This window comes from Aythya marila, assembly GCF_965140915.1.
Source record: "Aythya marila genome assembly, chromosome: 5".
Taxonomy (NCBI): domain Eukaryota; kingdom Metazoa; phylum Chordata; class Aves; order Anseriformes; family Anatidae; genus Aythya; species Aythya marila.
Window position 1 is genome coordinate 46,316,095 of NC_139046.1, and position 19,405 is coordinate 46,335,499.

Consider the following 19,405-nt stretch of genomic DNA (forward strand, 5'->3'; position numbering starts at 1 on the left):
ATCACCACATAAACACGAGAGAAGCTAGATAAAACTTCCAGCTTCTCCAGAAAGGTTCTTTCTTTACTTCCCACTCCATCAGAAGAACCATTTTTAACATCTTATTTTTCTGGAAATAGAATTTCTTCCTTCCTGAAGGTTCAGTGAACTGTAACCTTTCCATCCTCATACAGTTCTGGGAGAATTTCAAATAAGCGTCTTTAGGAAAAGATGAAATACTTGCCCTAATTACTATTTAACTTGGAATAATCATGCCTAAACAGCATGAAACTGAATAGGATGGTAATCTGTATTAGCTGCCTTCCACGCCCATCACCCAGAATGTCCGAAAAGATGCTTAGACTAATTCCATATATGAATAACTCATGAATAACTCACCATCACAAACCATATTTTTCAGTGCATGAGGACTGCTGTTCCAAAGTTACCAGAGACAGCTAGTTTTTCCACGTCAAAAATATAGGAATTTATAACCAGTCCCACCTGCCCTCCTCTATCACTATTAAAAAAAAGAATCAGAACTGGTACAGAACATTCCTCCTGACCTTTTTCAGGAATGTCAGACTTGTTCCTGTAACAACTACAATGAAGATTACCAAAAAAATACTACAGAATATTTGAACATAAAACACATTCTATTTGATGCCTTAAAAAAAAAAACACAGCACTTTAAGGCAGAAAAGAGGAAAATTGCTGAATCACATTAAAGCACTATCAAGGTTTTATAATCTTTCTAGTCTAAAAACAGTAATAAAGTAATGGCTTGAGATACTTTTTTTTTTTTTTTTCCTCAAAGCCTCTAGTATCATAATGCATATGTAAAACAAAAATACCCTCTGCAAGCAGCTTCCAATTGCTTTTAAAAACATAGTGTGAAGAAGACATAGCCTCAGTGTAATCCAAATCTGTTATCAGATTTTAAGACTTCAGACTGCTTGAAAAAGTACTTTGATTTCCAACTTCTTCCAGTCAAAAGAGATCAACCACAGTAAGAGGCAGCAGTTAAAAATGATGGTGGGGACAGAATTGCACTTAGCTGAGAATGGATGGGAAGCAGAAAAACACTGAGATTCTGTGCTTCACATACAGATGTGGCAAACTGCTCAGAACAGGGAGAAAACAGCCACAGTATCTGCTACAGAATGCTTTGTCAAAGGCATGTTTTGTCAATTTTAGACAAGTCATGAAAACTCACATCAGGCTATAAATTTAACAGTATGAGCCTCTTCAGCACTTTAGACATTATTTTGGAAATGTTTGTCTGGTATTTTAAATCACTGAGACTAACAGCAAGCCTACAAGTCTCAATCTAAGAACAGAATGCCAAAACCTGACTTCCATGTCTTCAGCTCCCTCCATTCCTTTTCTGTGACCCTTTTCCAAACATAACCAAAACAAACAAACAACAAAACAAAACAAACTATCTAGATTTCTGATTTACCTGAAACTTTAGTAGGAAGTTTTAAAAAGACAAAGAAGTCTTCAAAAAGTACATACCAAAATTTTCCTAGGTGTTTCTACAGCACTTTGCCATACAATGTTATTATTTTTCTAGTATTCAGCTTAAGACTTCTTTATCAAACTAAGAGCATTTTTAATCCTTTTCTTCCATGCTGACAGAAAGACCTATTTATCAGTCACTTAAACAACCCCTGTTGACATACTTGAAGACTTACGTCTCCTGACACTTTTTGCTCTTTTTAATATATGAAACACAGTCCTTCAAATTTTTGTCATAGGAGGCATTACCTATTTTCAGCTGTTTTTCTTACTTTTCTCTAAGCACTCCCATTTTTCCAAATCTTCCTATAGATATTACCTCAGACAGTCTGCCATGAGACCTCCCAGCACTGAGAAGTGCAGACTAATTACTTTTTGGCACCCTGAAAGCTCAATGCCAACCATATCTCAATATCAAAAATGTTGCGTGTTGCTTTCCCCACAAACAGCAGCGTAGACTCAGCATTTTGAAATTCTGATCCTCTTCCAATTCAATTCCAATTTCTGTTTCTGAAATAACCTCAAGATCTGATCATATTCCATTAATTTTTTTCTGCATTGTTGTTTGTTTATATATTTTTTTAAAACAATCTTGTACATTCTACAAAGTTAAGCCAAATCTACCTGCCACACCATCTTAGGAAAATGTTTTAGGTGACTTTCACATGACATACACTTCCCTAACACTTCTTTGGCCCGGATTTTACAGAAGTCCAGCAACCTGGATAAGTAGCCACAAGACCAGCAAAGACTGATTTTATACTGCATGTACAACAGGTCCAATATATCCAGGAAGTACTAGGTTTGTAAGGCATAAGCTACACAAGTGATCCGTGCAGTCCTAAGTGTTCTGTTCTATAGCACACGGACACATTTCTGCCAGGAAAATCTAAGGACCACACCTTGAAATAATTTCAACGTATTATTCGAATCTAGTGTTTGGGGAACCCTATGTTAAGGAAGACATAGGAAATTTAGTAGAGTCCAGAAAAGAACGATCCACGTCTAGAAATCTGACTCAGTAAAACGTTAAACAGACTTCAGCTTATTTAGTGCATGCAAGATCTGCTCGTGGGTCCCCTCTGAAATGTCATCACAGCCTGACAGTCACACATCTGCAGAGCAGACTCTTTTAAGAAAGCTGTGCACTTAATGTCAAATTCATACTGAGATCCTTTGCCTAAGAGATGAGGAAACACACCTTATATGCACTAATGCTTCTCAGTTCTTCTGAGAGACGTGAAACTGTGAGGTTAATTGTACCCGTTATCATAGACGAACACGCTTGGTTTTAATTTAAATATTACTTTGACAGACACTATCAGAAACTGGCCAGGAGATAATTCATTCTTGCTAGACCACATGCAATTTACCTGTAGTAGCATTTTTGAGAATTTCATAAGGGCAGCGATAGCCTCAATATCTTGTTCACAACGTGCTACGTTCTTGCCAATAACCCAAATACCATGTCCTGTAAGGACATACTGCTCAATTACCTCTGGTCTGTACTAGTAAGCATTTTACTACGACACGGGTAAGAACAACAGCTATTTTGTATGTTATTACTTAAACCAAGGATCGGGGTCTCATATACTTCAAGCATTATCATGCTAGATTTTGTAAAATTAATGAAGCATAAAGCTGCCTTGTGTTACTTGAAGTTTCTTAACAACTGAATCAATCCATTTTTAAAATTGAATTCCATGTATCAATCATGATTAAAGTGCATACCAAACTCCAAAAGCAAACAAAAGCAGCAATCACTATTCTAACAGGCTTTTTACCTGTAATGGCAAACTCTCTTCGAAGAGAAAGAAACACTCATAACGGTATGTTATTGTTTAAGGTATTTCATGTGTTTACATCAGATTTTACTCCTTCTGACTTACAATTCCTTAGAACTTTAAGAGAGAAAGAATCATCTGCTATTCTTGGAGCAGCTACTGCCCTATAACCTAAAGACAGGTATTGAAAAAGGATATCAATCATGTAGGCCATAAGTTGCTTGTTACATATCCTAAGCATCAATATGCAAGTAAAAAGCAGTGTTATATTATGAAGTTAGTGATGCAACCAATGCCATTTTTTTATTGCTACTTTGTACAAAGGATTCTACTTCAGGGGAAAATAAAATTCCGAGAAAAGCGATCACTAACAACCCATCTGTAAATATGGAGTTACTTAACACAGTGTTTAGTCTAAATAACATTTTTTTAATGACTTAGTGCCTTCAAACCTGATCCTCAACTGTTATGCCATGTGGAATGTCTGTAATAAACTATAAATGCCAGAAATGCACCCAGTTAAGGCACAACCAAGTTCCATTTGCCTTTTTAACAGCAAATTTAACAGAAGTTGATACCTACATCTATGCGCTTTTTAAAGGCTGACTCCTAATTTAAACAAAACAACAAAAAACAACACCATAACAAACACAAAGCAAAAAAGTAAACAGAAAAGACTAGTACCACTACCAAACCAGAATAGAGCATAAAAGTAGTTTACTCCAGCACAGCTACTCCATTTGAAAAGAGGCTTGTGATACAAGTAATAAAAACATCCACATCCAGCTTTTGCCACTGTAGTTTCTGCATTAAAATCACTGAATTGATTCCTTCGCTAGAAAAACAATATATAGTATGTATATATATATGTGTATATATATATGTGTGTGTGTGTGTGTGTGTATGTATTTTTATATATATATATATATATATATATATATATATATATATATATATAAACAAACACATTTAGAACCACATATTTAAGCCAAGAATTTTACCAAGCACAGGATTAGTCAGCACAAAGAGAGCTACCCAACATCACCAGTTATTTGGTGACCAACAAGCAGAACATGCCTGGCCACCCACTGCTGTTTTAGATCCGGTACTCACAGAGTTTCTACATGCATCTGCATCCATGCATGCTCAAAGCAATAACACTGTCTAACATTTTGAGGCAATCTGTTGAAAGACAGGCTGGAAGCCTTCAGCAAACCATCTGCACTAGCAACCATTTACATAACACAACAGCCCTAGCACCTCTTCTCAGACACGCACAACCACAAGTCTCCCATCCCAAAGGAGAGTCACTGCATAACACGCACACACTTCAGATGACAGCTTTGTCTCCTACTGTTTCTCCCTTGCAGTCCCTTATGTCTGTGGGAAAATCATACAGTTCCTGGACATCAGGTGGATGGAAGTGCTAACTATCTTATTTCATGTTTGCCAGCAAGGTAGCTCCACATGCATTCTCTGGGACAGCAAAGCTTGCTAGCAAGATTTCTGCCTCCCCATACATTCCCACCTTTTCATTAGGTCAGTGCATCTGTCTCAAGACAACATCATAAACAGACGCATTAAAAATGCTAGAGAGTTATATTCAAGGTCTGCTTCTACCCAGCCTCCCCAGGTGAGGCTTTCCTTTAGCCCAGAACATTTCAAAAGCAAACCAAGAGCCAGAGGCTTTACAGGATCCTTCGGTTATGAAAGCAACCTTCAGCTAGTGGATCTCTTAGTTTAAGTTGTTTGCAAAAGCTACATCTGAAAAGTTAAACAGATGACCCAGCATTTCCTCCCTGCATTATACAAATGATCTCATGTACAGCGATGCATTTTCCAGACTGTTTTTCCTGAAGCAAACCAGTATTTTTAGCTCTTAAAAGTGTCTCTTCTCAGACAGTATGCTGCCAGACTGCTTTGATCTTAATGCATATCAAAGAAGTATAAATTACAAATTCTTAAATAAACTGCTTACATTTAACTATGCTCTCTTTAAATTTTAATCAGGGTAGAACACAAAAGAAACGATGTTTCAGCTGCTAGGATCCCAGCTGGGTAGGGTATTCCATGTCTCCTTTATCAGTCCTTTGCCAGCTGTTGAACTCTAAAATATTATTTGATTCTTGATGATACTTATTTCCATGCCTTTTGCTGTCTTTTTGATTAACAGTCTACAGTGACTCCAACAAATAAAGGATATAAGATGCATTAAAGGACACTTCAATCGTGTGGAAGTATTAAAACCCAAAGTGAGTTTAAAGACACAAAGAAGCTGACACAGGATTTAATACACAATGGAATGTAAGCCTTGTTATCCTATAAATCAAGATTTTCAAGTAGAGCTACAATCCAAAAAGCAAAGCAAGGAAAAAAAAAATCAGGATTCTGTTTGCAGATATCATTAGGTCCAACAGATTTCTAAGCTTTAAAGCATCCATGGATTGTATACATTTTAGGATGTTTCCATAACTGATAGCTGCACTTTCAACTACCTGTTTACCCAGTAAGTTGAAGTGTTTCTTGTAGTTAATGCATTAGGAAGACATAAATGCAAGCCAAAGGTTTATATAACAGTATTAATCTAAAAGAATGTGACTAATTATTCTCCTGAGCAATCAAGGTTTATGATCAAATCCCAGAAACCTTTGGAATGCATAAAGAAACAAATTGTTTTAGAGGAATGAGACTTTTCAATTCTTTCATATGAACTATGGGTTTTATTTCCCAGGGCAAGAAAAGGAGACTACTTTACTACTCCTTTATAGATCAAGGCCATTTAAGGGCAGGCATGTAAAATATATATATATATTTTTAATATATATATATAATATATATTTTTTATATATATATATATATATATTTTTTTTTATATATATTTTTTTTTTCATGTCAAAAAATGTACCTCTGACAGACAGCTATTCCCAGCTCCATCTGTAAGAGGGCAGCTCTAAATCTCAAATAACAAAGTTGTTGCAACAGTGAACACCCTATCAGGTCAGTATTCAGGACAGCAGCAGGAGGGGCAAGGGCAATGCAAGGTCCAAACCTGGGTGTGGTGTTACACTTCTAACTAGTGCTCACAGTTACTGTAACAAGGCAAACTGACCAAGACAAAATGTGAATGCAGGGAGCTTACACTAGCTTCAAGTCCTTTATTATGGATTTAAAACATTAGACTGTAGAGACATATGTGACTGCATCTAAATAGAACAGACTTCTGTCCTTCTGGGCACAAGACTGAATCCAGTAGCAGCACTATAAAAATAAACAATAATCTTAAGGTCTGTGCTGTTCTCCACTTGCTTCCTAACACCAGGAGTGGATGCACCTTATTGTAACCATTGTTCACAGCAATTACTTAAGTTTTAACACTGCATGTATTAGCATTTTTAAAAGCATTTGTGTGATGAACTGATTGATAAAGCATTTCAGAAAAATGATTCAAGTGTTCTCCTTTGCTTTATCTGTAACAGACTACAATTAATAGCAACAGAAAATTGCTTTAAAAAAGGAACTTCAGTTGGGATGAAATGTAGATCATAAGACAGCAGCATGAAAGATTAGAATAAATGACAGACATAAAACCTAGTTATTTCTCATTATTTTTGACTCAACTGAAGCAAGAGAATCTCAAAGTATTCTGTTATCACCACTGAACACCCATGTGATGCAAAGTTGTACCACACCACAATTTTCTAAAGAAACCTGCAAAAAAATGAACAGATTGAGTAGCAGTGGCCTGCCAACATTGCAAAGGTTATCTCATGAGGAAGGATCAATTTTCCAGGATTTAGCTTCCACGTCTATATTTCTAAGTTCTGCAGTCATTCCTGTGTGATGCAAAGATTTAATACAAGAGATAACACTTTGGTTTACTTTCAGCCATGCTAGCAATTCTATTTAAAATTTCTGTGGTAGTAATGAATAACATTTTCCCAGTAGCTCTGATTACTTGCAACATGTGTGATGCCTCACCCTGATGAGGAAGTTCTGATCAGAAGCTCCCTTGTTTTTGATATCCCTCAGCATCTTCTGTAAATGCTGCAATTTCTGCCACCTCCCCACAGCTTGAGCCTTCCCTCATTATGCTGTGATGCTTACAAGAGGTTCCAGATTTACATGATGCAACAATAAAGAGGAGAGGCACCATGTGTAGGACTACAGTCCTGTAAATACTCAACTGACCTAACAGGAGTATGGTCTCAGGACTCATCTTCACCTGAATTGGATTTAACTCTTCACAAGAGTTGAGTGCAACGGTCTACCAAACTGCCTCAGGTTTACAGGCTGTGTATTCTGATATAGGGAGACCATGGAAAACACAGAGTACGGAGAGGAATAAGGAACAAGCCACACTAAGTCTAGAAGAAAAAAAAAACACCAGCAAAAATTGCCAGCCACACATGGAGGCAAAGGGATTTTGCATTAAATTGACTACCTCATTTTAATGGTATAAAACATTTGCACTACGCAATAGAGAAAAATAATAAAGAAAAATCCTCAGATGCTTTTACAGAAAAGAATCTGCAACCAAATTTCATCCAGCTATTGAAGAACAAAATTACAGGTGGGTATTATTCTGGACTTACTAAGTAGGCAGAAAGTATGTATGCTACATTCAGGACTCAATTTGGACAGGGCTACATCACTAACATACAGTTGAGGTGACAACAGAGTGGAGATGCCAACTGCTCTCAACACAGAAGCAGCTTTTTAGTCACCTACATGTTGTCTGAATCTTCTTAGCAGGCAGCATTTAAGCTCTGCACAGATCCTTATAGGCAGAAATGCTTTGTTTCTCCCTCTTGCTACGGGACCTCCCCACAGAACTCTGTGAAAACCTCTCTAGACCATTGCAAAGAAAAGGCCAGTTGCAGAAGATACAAGGCATTTACAAGCTTGCTCGGGCATTCCATTTTCTCAGCCTTTTTGGCACCTTGAAAATGAACGTATTCGGAAAGATTGCAACAGCCTACAAGAAATGTAGAGGCTTATCCATCACCATCCTGAAACTGCTGTTGAACTGCCATAAAGCAGTAGTGACTGTAAGCCAGTAAAACAAAGAAAGAGGATGTTGTAATTTTCTCTCTTGCTGACAAGTTTCACCTAAAAAAATACCTAATAACGGCTTTCCATTTAAGATTGACACGTGTTTCTGAATTTTCATGTGCAGATGCAAAGCTGCTGAACAGCCTGAAGAAAAAAGGAAATTTGGGAAGAAAAAAAAAAAAACAACAACAACACAAACTTTCATTGCTTACCATGCTAATATTCTAAATCTTCCCTAGTTATCATTATCAGGAAGTCAACCCCTAGGAAGCCATAGACATTTGCACAGTTACAAGGAGGTGCTATTCCACTAGGTTATATTCAGATATAAGGAACAAGAGTGATATAGGATCAGTACGTGTCCTACCAGTCACCTTTTCTGCAGTTAGTACAAACCTTTGGAACACACAGAGTTATTTTATGAGGACTGTTCCACACACATAATCCTATACGACAGGTCATGCTTTGTCACTGCTGTCCTGCATGACAGAAGTCCTCACCTTAAAAAAGTAAAAAGCCTATCTTAAACAATTATAGTTACTTGGAGTACCTTACCCAGAGTAAGAGGCCATGCCATATGCTTAACTTCAACATTTGGCCTATCTACAGTGTAACAGGGGCACTCATTGACTTCGAGGGCCAAGGAAAGGGAGATGGGAATACAAAGATTTAGAATCTGACAGTTTATGAGATAAGATAACCCCTGTTAGCACAGCTCTCTGTAAGAGATGATGTATTCCTTGCAGTATATCCTTGTAACACTATTGTGTATCATGAACACTTGTACACAGTAGGACAACAGATAGCTATGCTCACAATGCAAAGATGCCAGGCAGCTTTTCACCTGAAAGGGTACTCAAAGGTGACCAAATGTTACCAGATAGTTCTGCTGGGAGATGGATATTGGCAAAACTCCTGCTATTAAAGCTTTATAGCATTAGCATTGCCCAGACTTCAATTTGAAATGACAGCACTACAGTTCTATTACTCTGCTAATCTTCTGAATCACCCTCCACCGAAATGGCTTCAGTTCTATCTCCTCACTCTTACGTGGGTATAATCACTGATAGTCTCATCCTTCAGTGTTTCACTCGATCAATCTCCTGAAACATAGAAATACTGCAGATCCACTGGCTTTCAGAAAAAGTAGTACAATAGTACTAGAGATATACAGAGTGGAAGAATCACTGTTTTATCATATGTCTCAAAGACAATGTAGAATCTTTTATTAAAAATGCAAAACTATAAAAAAGATCCAAATTCCTTTCACATATACTGAAACTACATTCTCACTTTCCAGTTTTTGTTGGTGGTGGATTTCTTTGTCCCCCAGCAAATATAACTTAGGAAGTAAATATCCGCTATAAATATGGAAAGATAAGAATTCCTTACTGTTATTGAACCAGAAGCAGCTTATCAACTGGCATATATATCAGATTCAAATCACTGCACAAATAAGCAGAATAATTAACAATTCTAAATAGTATCCTCTTACTAAATGCATTTTTGGTACATATGAATTACCAAGTCAAAACAAATAATTTTAGAAAAAACACAGCACATACAGATTGACTTAACAACATACAGATATAATTCCTTCCTGTAGCTCTGCCTTTCTTGCTTCAAGAACAAGCATAATCTATCATTGCTGAAATTGTGCCCAGAGGCTCAGAAAGCTTTTTATATGCTACTTTTATGATATCCTTTTCACTCCTTGGCAACAAGTCATTAAGCTCCACAATTGCTTTGCTCTTCTGCTGGAAGTTCTTACCAGACATTATGGGTTAACACCACAATAGGAGGTCCTTTCACAAGTTATTTTCGTATCAAAAGTTCTAAGTTATACACAATCACATGTAGTTACTAAGACTCCACAGTGCAACATGCATGAAGACATGACTACCTCAAACTATTTTTTTCATTTAAGCAGCATAGCTACAAACAAAGCTTTGATTTTACTGCGTAACAGGCAAGCATTTCTCATCTGGAACCTGCTATTTAAATAGGAATACTCACCCTGCTGCAACTGCAGGAGGGATGACCAGTATGAGTTTTAGTTCTGCTTCATGGAGAGCTTCAGAAAGGTGAACGAGCAAGTGAATCAGCTCCCTGAAATATAAACATAGTGTTAGGGGGACAGACAGAAAACTGTTGCTACTGATTGACAAGAGCAAGTTAACAGATAACAGCAGAAATAATTTAAAAGACGCAGCTGGCAAGAGATCCAAACATGTTTTCTAGTGAATGACCATAGCAGAAGATTAAAGGCAGACTAAAAAGAGTTTACTCTCTTACAGGACTAGGAACGCTGAACTGCTGGAGATAGTTTTATTGTATCCTGTGACCTCCTTACGGCTAACACATTTTGTTGTAACCTAATGATGCATTGTTAGCACATAAAATCAGTGCATCTTATCAGAGCAGGTTACCCCTTGAAGTCATATTCAGTAAAAAGGATTAATCAATAAAAACACTGTTCTGGAACAAGCAACTGTTGAATAGAATCAAGTTGCTACTGTACTACCACACATGAGATCTGAGAATCTGTAAAGATGTTTTCACAGCAAGACATGCAGTGTTCAAGGCATGTCTCTAGAAAGAGGCCTCAAATATCTGTGATTTTTGTTGTTGTTGTTGTTGTTTGTTTTTGTTTTGTTTCTCAATATATTACTGTTTAACTACAAAATGACTTGAAAATGTCATATCTGGAAGAATCATCTCCCATATGCATAATTTAAAGATTTCTCACAAAAGCTATTTTCACATCCTTATTTCAATAGAATAATAAATTCCAAAAGTCTCTTCACAAAAACTGTTTCTAGCCTTCTCAACTTGAAGAGTATGTTAACAGCAGACTGCAGAAATGAGAAAGTTTAATGGTTATTATTTTCACCTTAAGAGAAGTCCAATGTGACCTTCAATTCACACCATAAACATAGCCCTTCTGTGTGTTTTATATCACTTACATCTTCAGAACAATATCAACTTCCCTATTTATCCATCAGCAGAGTAGATCCACAAAGGCAGGCAGCTATCAACAGGAAATTCTAGATCTGTTCAGAGCTATGCTTAAATGTTTAAACTTGAGTAGAAAGCAACTCCACAGCCCACTTCAGCAGGCTGGAAGAGCTGGAGCAGGAAAGTCAGGAAATACACAAGCAAACAAGTTGCTTGCTGTACTTACATGTATCAAACCAGATTAGACCTGAACATTCAAAAACAATTCTGGTACTGCAACATCCCTTCAAGGCAGTATCATCCTAGGAGTATTCTTCTAAAATCATTGATTTTCTGCAAAATTATCCATCATGGTAATTAACGATGTTTGACTTACACAATGTGGACTCTATTCAAATAAAGTAACCAAGTATTTTTATTTTTGCTGAAACACTTCAATACCCACTGAAAACTTCAGAGGAATGCTACAAAAAAACCCACTCTCAAACCCTTGGCAAAACCAAATAAAACAAAAAAGCGATTTTTATTACTTTCCCAATACCATCAACATTTTGTGCTTACAGTCTGCAAGTTGGGTGTGCTGAACAGCTCTTGCCAATGAACCAGGACAGTCACCTATATTTCTCATCCAGGGGGGACACAAAATTACAGGTATCAGCTCTTAGCCCATCTGCAGCACGTACTCCTACCATTCTTATGCTGGGAAAGCAACAGCTTTCCCTCCCATTCCTTACCATATTGCATTTCACATTAAGAGTGTCACTATTCAGACAAATCAATTATGGCAAAGAATCCTTTTCCATGGAAAGCATACAAAATTACAACAGTAACACATTTATCGACTCCAACATACACATCACAGCTCCCACATGACACAGTCCTATCAAAAACTATAATCAGTATTAGAACTAGCTAAGCCTTCTTTAATACTGATTCCTGTCTCACGGCTAAGTGACCTTTTAGCTAATTATGGCCAAAGTAGTACAAATATACCCTTTATAAGATGTCAAAGATGCTACTTGTAAGGTGAATTTGATCAAAGAATCAATTCCTCTAGCATTGAGATTATTCGGCACTCTTCACCAGCAGGATCTCTTCTCTACCTGGGTCCTTGTTAGCTGTAGGAACTCTGAGATCTCTGCACTGTAAAAAGTATCTTCTGACTTTAAATTGTTTAGAGGGTAAAGGGAGAGAAAGAGGGGCAAAATAGGACAAAAATATAACATAGGTGCAACATCAAGGTAACACTTTAGTTTTGGATTTAGAAGCAAGGCTGACACCACAACCCCTGCTGCAGCTTCACATATCTGCCCCAGCTCCTAACACTTTGCTGTACTGATGCAGCATAAGAAAGGCAGCTGGAATTATTTTAAACCAGATGCAAAAGAAAAAAAAGTCAAGTCAATGTTAAATCCAAGGTTCCTCCCTTCCTCTGCAAAGTCAGATGCTCGTGGTTCAGCAGGTCAGCAGAGATAAAAAAAAAAAAATATATATATATATATATATATACACACACACATGCACACACACACACACTCACAAAAGCAGTGATGCACTCACAAAAAGAGTGCACAGAAGTAGTCACACTTTTGAACTGGAAAGGCATGCAGCATAAGCAAGCCTGGCATACAGCAACTCTGCAATTGTAAACAAAGGGCAGAGATTTGAGGCCTGATACAGGGCCAGAGGCATGTTTGGGATTTCTCTTTATTTTGGAGCAAGCAGACAGGACTAACTAAAAGCAAATTCCATCAAAACAGCTTCCACCTCCCATCTTTCCTCCAACAAATCCAAGCAATATTGTTTTGGACAAAGAAAGTTAACTTCAACTAGGAGTAGGTCAGAAAGAAAAGGTATAGTAGGACAGATTCTTAAACAAGAAACCTAGATTAACATCTACCTGCTAACCTGTCAAGCCAGGTCTCTTGGCTCCAAGACCTTTATTAGCAAATCACACTGGATTAATGGTCAGACCTCATTTAGGCTCACTTCTATCTATCAGACGAGATAATTATGTAAATCAAATGTGCACTCTTCCCTCCTGCCTGAAACAGCAGTAGCAGAATGCTCAGTTATCGTGTGCTATAAATTAAAACTTTTCTGGCTCCCAGTAGTGTTTTCCAATGTTCTTACACAACATTTTCCCATATTACCACCAGTAATTTTGAAGGAACTACTGACATTTTAAACATTATAACAAAGTGCAGGGAATTAGGAATAGTATCAGTCTTCTTGAAAAGGCTACATTAAATATTTACTGGAGACTTCAGCATTGTCAAATTTTACTTCAGAGTAGTTACTAAGACATTGGCAGCTTTAAGACCCTCTTAAGCTCATTAAGGTCTACCTCAATCCGACACTGTCAGGCCTTCTATTAGTACTATCATGTGGAAGGTCAGTTTTTAAACATTCATGATTTTGAAGTATCTTGTCCCCTATGAAGTATGAACACCTCCAAATTTTCCTCACCCAAAGTTTGAGAGAAAGGGTTTTTTTGGAATTCACTTTTTCCTAACACTGCTACTCTATTGTATTTGGGACATCCTGTAACAATTTACTTTGATGCATAAAAACAAGCTGTCATTGTATTTGAAAAGCCTCACAGAAGATGCTTAAGACTGTCAGATCCTTCCCTTCAGTTACCTGACCCTTCAGAACCCTGCAACTTTCCAACTTCTGCCACTTTCTTGTGTAAGTCAGTGCTCCCTTAAATTTATGCCTTGTCAAGAAAATTGGACAGAATAAAGCTGTCTGCTTCAAGAAGAAATTGCCCTTTTGTGCCATTTCATTGCCTAGTTAATACCAGGAAACTGGAGTGAATTATGACAAATCTTTGATTAATAGATTAATTTTTTCAGGGACTAACATGAAGGATAGAACTGCCAGAAGAGCTTTTTGCTCCTATATTCCTACCAGCATTCATAAGATGTCTGAAGGTCATCTTCTGCAAGATTTGCAGCACGTGGCGTCAAAAATCATATTTTTCAGACTGATTCTGTGTGATGGCAGTGCCATCTGTCAGCTGATGCCAGACAGAGCAGAATGATGTGTACACTGTGTACACTATGAGATTTTGATGGGCACATTCATGCCTTTTTTTTTTTTTTTTTTTTAATAACATGACCCAGGTTGGGGGGAATAAAAGAAGCAAAAAAAAAAATCCATATAACAAATCCACGCATGAGATTAGCAAAGGAGACATTGTCCTGTCTGCTTGTTAACTAAATACACTGAGAAAGCAGAAGCTCTCCTGCTATCTCAGTATTTTTGCCATGTGTAATTTTCTAACCTTAATCACCACAGCATGAATAACTGACTTTTTTTCAATAAAATAATAAAGTCGATAAAATAATAAAATCAATAAAGTTTTAGATAAAAAAAGACAATTACATAATTAGGAAGCAGGCTTAAACAGTAAAAGGCAGTAAACTATATTAGAATTAAGATAATGTTTGTATTGGATACCTTAGTTGATTTTGATTTTTGTTCAGAAAGTAATTTCCTATGTGTTAGAATAAAAGATGTAAAGCTGAGTACTTTTTCACTGTGCAGTGATTGTCAGCAAGACAGAAGGGAGCAAAGAGCATTTCCTTGCAGTTAGATGGAGTCTTTTATCTCACAAATTTGACTTTACTTATTTGGGTATCAGTAATTAGGAGCTTCTATTCTCAGAAACCACAGGAAAGAAGGAGGTACGTACAGAGGGCTCTCCAACGTACCTGTACATTTACTGCAACCTGACCTGGTCAGTGTTAGGCCCCTACAGCTTAGGTCCACACGCACAATTCTGCACAATCCAGGTTATTCAGATGGAATAGGTGGTATTTCAGCATTTAAATCTGAGAATCTAATGCCATTTTAGACATCCAAAGGTATACAAAATACACATACACAATTGCTGTTCAAGCCTCCAGGCATCCAGGGCCCTCACATCCTACATGAGCAGCCAGAGACCAGGCTGCTTTGGTAATTTAGCATAAAGCCAGGCAGCTATATCCAGGCACATAATTCTTATTATATATTCTATATATAATAAGAATATTATATTCTATATATAATAAGAATATATAATAAAATTCTATATATATTCTATTATATTCTTATGTTATATAAAATTTACACTCAGTTTAAAAAAAATTAAATGATTATATAAGAGAAAATAGCATGAAGGACTAATATAATTTAAGGCTTCACTTTTCTGAGCATTAAAGAGCAAGAAAAAACAGCAAACCTAACCCCAAATAAGAATGATTACAACATTAAGTTTTTGTTCTTGAAAACAAAAAATGAATTAAGTTGGTTCTGCTTAACAAGATGTTAACGTAAGATACATAGTGAATCTAAGACTACATAATTTCATGTCTTGCTAGATGCCAGCAATATAACTTCCTAGCAACATTTCACTTCTGGAATACTAGCTAGGATAAACAAGAAACTGAAAGCTCTTTTTAGGCAACTACTCATTCCTTGCAAGAGAAATTTCCATTTGTTCCAACGATGCAATGAGAAACAAAAAATCAGGATTTTTTTTCTAGCAAGATGCAAAGTGCTGAAATGGAAGTAGATCAGTTTGCCTCTTCTTAAAAATTCGCAGTGATTACAGGTTCTCAAAGAGGCTGGTGAGAGACCTTATGGACTACAAGAACTTTGCAGAGAACACGCACTGTTACCTAGTTATGCAGAGACACTTACAAAACTTCATAGTCACAAGGCCTTCAGGAAGTTCATTTTTCTAGATTCCTTTGCAGCCTCATCTGTCTCAAGAGATAGTGGTACACTCATGTTTAATAGCAAATACCTCTGCCAAAAAGTATCACGGTACATCGTCTTTAGAGAGCGGATGCTGATGTTACAGCTGAAACACTGCCAAAGGAAAAGTTCTTCCTAACTGTAGATCAAGAACAAAAGTTCCATAAGCAAATCTCACTCTCTAGACACTGTCTGATAAAGAAACCTGTGCTGTAAGTATCCCTGCACCACTAAGGCAGCCCAAAAAATGGCATAATGGGTCTTTTTCATAATGGTACTAAAACCAGAAACCATTTCCATGGCTTTCTCCTCAATGTGGATACATAAAAGGAAGCACTAGAATAATTGAGTGCCATTTTATGATTTATGCATTTAATAGCTAGAACATCCACTTACTCTGGGTTTTTAAAAATGAAACGCATAATGCTCTTAAATTACTTTTTAAAAACATAGATCCCAACACCAATCCAAAAGGAGAATTTCAGAGTTCCAGTTTCCTCTGTCATTTCATAAGGTAAGCTGATAGCTGCAGCTTAACCCCAAATAGTTTTATGCACCTGAGTTGAATCTCCATAACTTGTTGTTGACTGCTTATGCAAGCTTAAGACTATTCTGTGTATTTCAGGGGAAAAAGCACCACGTGATTTTTTATTATTATTATTTTTAAACTAACACACATTCACAGTAAGTGGTAGGAATAAATTGTATTAGTTAGGCAGGTCTCCTTGTACTTTAACACAGCTCTGGAAGCAATTTGAAGGCAGACACTATCGGTGCCTAGAAGCATCATTATGATCTTTTATTCCTTTACCTAAGAATAGGTTAAGCTGTTTTCAGGTGTTTGACCTTGAAGGATTTGAAGGATCTGAATGAGGAAATCCTACACAATGTACCTAACAGTTAATACCCATGCTCCATATGGAACATATACAATTCCTGTTCTATCAAGGCTTTGCATCTCCAAAGGATAAAGGGTCATCTCTGTGTTGACACCTACCTGCCAATTGTCCCTAAATCTTCTAATGTTAAGAACATGCTGTACTAGTGGTGGCTGTTGCTTTGAAGATACAATCAGACAAGGATCATGTATGAATCACGTTACAATACTGCCACTCTGTGGACTAAAGAGGTCATGGGCTGCTCTAATTTACTGTCAGGACCAAGTGAAGCAAAGGGGCAGTCGATGCCTTACCGATTTTATCAGGACTAGTTCTGCTCTGCTATTCAAAGGGAAATTAACAGATCTCAGAGTAAAAGCACTCAATATGCAATTAAAAAATAAAAATAAAAAATCAGGCTTGACAAGATGCTAAGTTCACTTAATTCTGCCCTTAACATCTGTTCAAAGCACCTGTTCACTCCAAAAAATCACTGATAGGGAATTTCCCTGTGACACGGGATACCAAGCAATCCAGTTCTAGAGTGAGTAAGCAGCAGAGCAACTGACTGTTCTTGTAAAAACAAGAGTCCCTTCACTTACAAGTATCATGAGACAAAATTTTAATGAAGTGCTCCCCCTACTTTCACAAAATAACTGCTATTTCACACATTAGGGTAGCTTCACTTCAGCATGCTGCCTAGATTATCCTTTTTCAGAATGTTTTTCTTTGAGTAGGCAAAGCATTTTGCATCTTAAGCACCCCAACCATTTCTAAGGCAGTGGCAATAAAATGAAAGAAAACACAGGTGGGTTTACACTTGTTAAATCAAAAATGGTGTTGAACAATAAAATATGCAGTTCATAACTTTTGTTTCTACTCAGGTCTTTCTGCCAAACTTCTCCTTTAGAATTTTGGTTAGGATAATCCTGAAATCTTGCTCACAGGTGGCCACATATAATCAAGCATTACGGGCTCAGAGCAATGGAGACAGTTACCAGTCTGCTTCATGAGAATCACCCTCTTCTTCTCTAAGGTTTGGGAAATACTTCACATTCCTGTTTAACGATAACTGAAAAACACTGAATATGTAAGTGATGCTTCTAAACTTTGCCCAGATAGCATTCTGGTACCAAAGACTACAGTAACTGCGCTCATCTATGACAGTCAATTCTTAACATGCAAGATGGGACAAGCAAGATGGGACTGTTTGAACCAGCATTACTCCTGGCAAACAAAAAACATTTTAACCATGCAAGAATTAAACTCAATCTGGAACTAATAAATATGTATGTTTGATACTCGTTCACCATTTGCAGTACAGGATTCTGTTGTTTGTATGCTTACATTGGTTTTCAGGGAGCCTTAAAATTACAGCAATATAGTCTGACTTACGTTCATCTAAGTTAATTTACAAGAAAAGCATCAGTTTTACTGAATAACACTAGATAAACTGACCACTACACCCAACGTTTGGCTTGCAGTTACTATTTGCTTAAATCACTTTATTGACCGGCTTATTAGGAGATTGCAATAGGTGATCTCCGTACTGAGCTCTGGATCCATCAGCAACAACCTGGCAAATTACCCAGTTGTGAGCACAAGCATTTAGTTTAAGGTTTATTCATTCCAGTGTAAATGACAGAGCCCTTGGAAGGGCTACAAAGATTCAGCAGTTTCATTCTCCTATAAAATCAATACTTAGGAACAAAGGAACAGTAGGAGCCCCTTAATAGCACACTCCATTCCAGAAATAACTATTACATACCATCAGCCAATATTCTTAACTATAAACTATCCAATACCTATTACATACTACCAGCCATTATCCTAAACAGAATATCCTGGAGAAACCTTTTTGAAACGTTAAGTCTTCCACCGAATGCAGACTTCATTGTGGCACTTTTAGGCCATTTCTCCCTCCCAGACCTTTTAAGCACCAGAGAGCTATTAGGAATGCTGTGTTTTAAGGAATGGATGTCTGAATTTCCCAAGGCAAAATTTTCAGATTGCTGCACTGAATGATTCATTTCATCCCACATTCTGCCTTTTCCTCCTGAAGCAGCAGTTTGGAGCTTGCCTTACCTTTACTCTGTCCAAGATGTTAAGACAGCCAAAGGGCTTTTGCTCAAGGAAAATAGATTACAACATGTCAGGAAACAACTTAATATAGATAAGCCCTCTAGTTTCAGCACATACCATAAATTCAGTTTCTGTGAAACTTCACAGCAGAACTACTAAAAGGTAGATCAGCTACTCCAAAGTTTAAAGAAAATAATGTTGTGCTTGCAAAAACTGAAAGTAAGTTTCTCCCTAGGTTTTCTTCAGGTTGGGGATTTTGATTCTACTTTCAGCAAACCAAGAAGATCTCCATATAAAGTTTTGGAAGATTTCCTAATTAACTCAAAGCTGGTGCTCTTGAAAGTAACCACACTTCCAAGAACTACCCAGTAACCCATATCAATCAGTGATATAATAAAGGCC

General features: G+C 37.1%; 1 protein-coding gene across 1 annotated transcript in view; it reads right to left on the bottom strand.

Moving 5' to 3' along the window:
• The window catches only part of CHID1 (chitinase domain containing 1), a 97,998-nt gene that overhangs the window by 71,887 nt on the left and 6,706 nt on the right, over positions 1-19,405 (bottom strand). Inside the window, exon 7 of the mRNA XM_082762232.1 lies at positions 10,353-10,445. Coding sequence (XP_082618358.1) covers positions 10,353-10,445 — 93 coding nt within the window. The remainder of the gene's footprint in view (positions 1-10,352; positions 10,446-19,405) is intronic.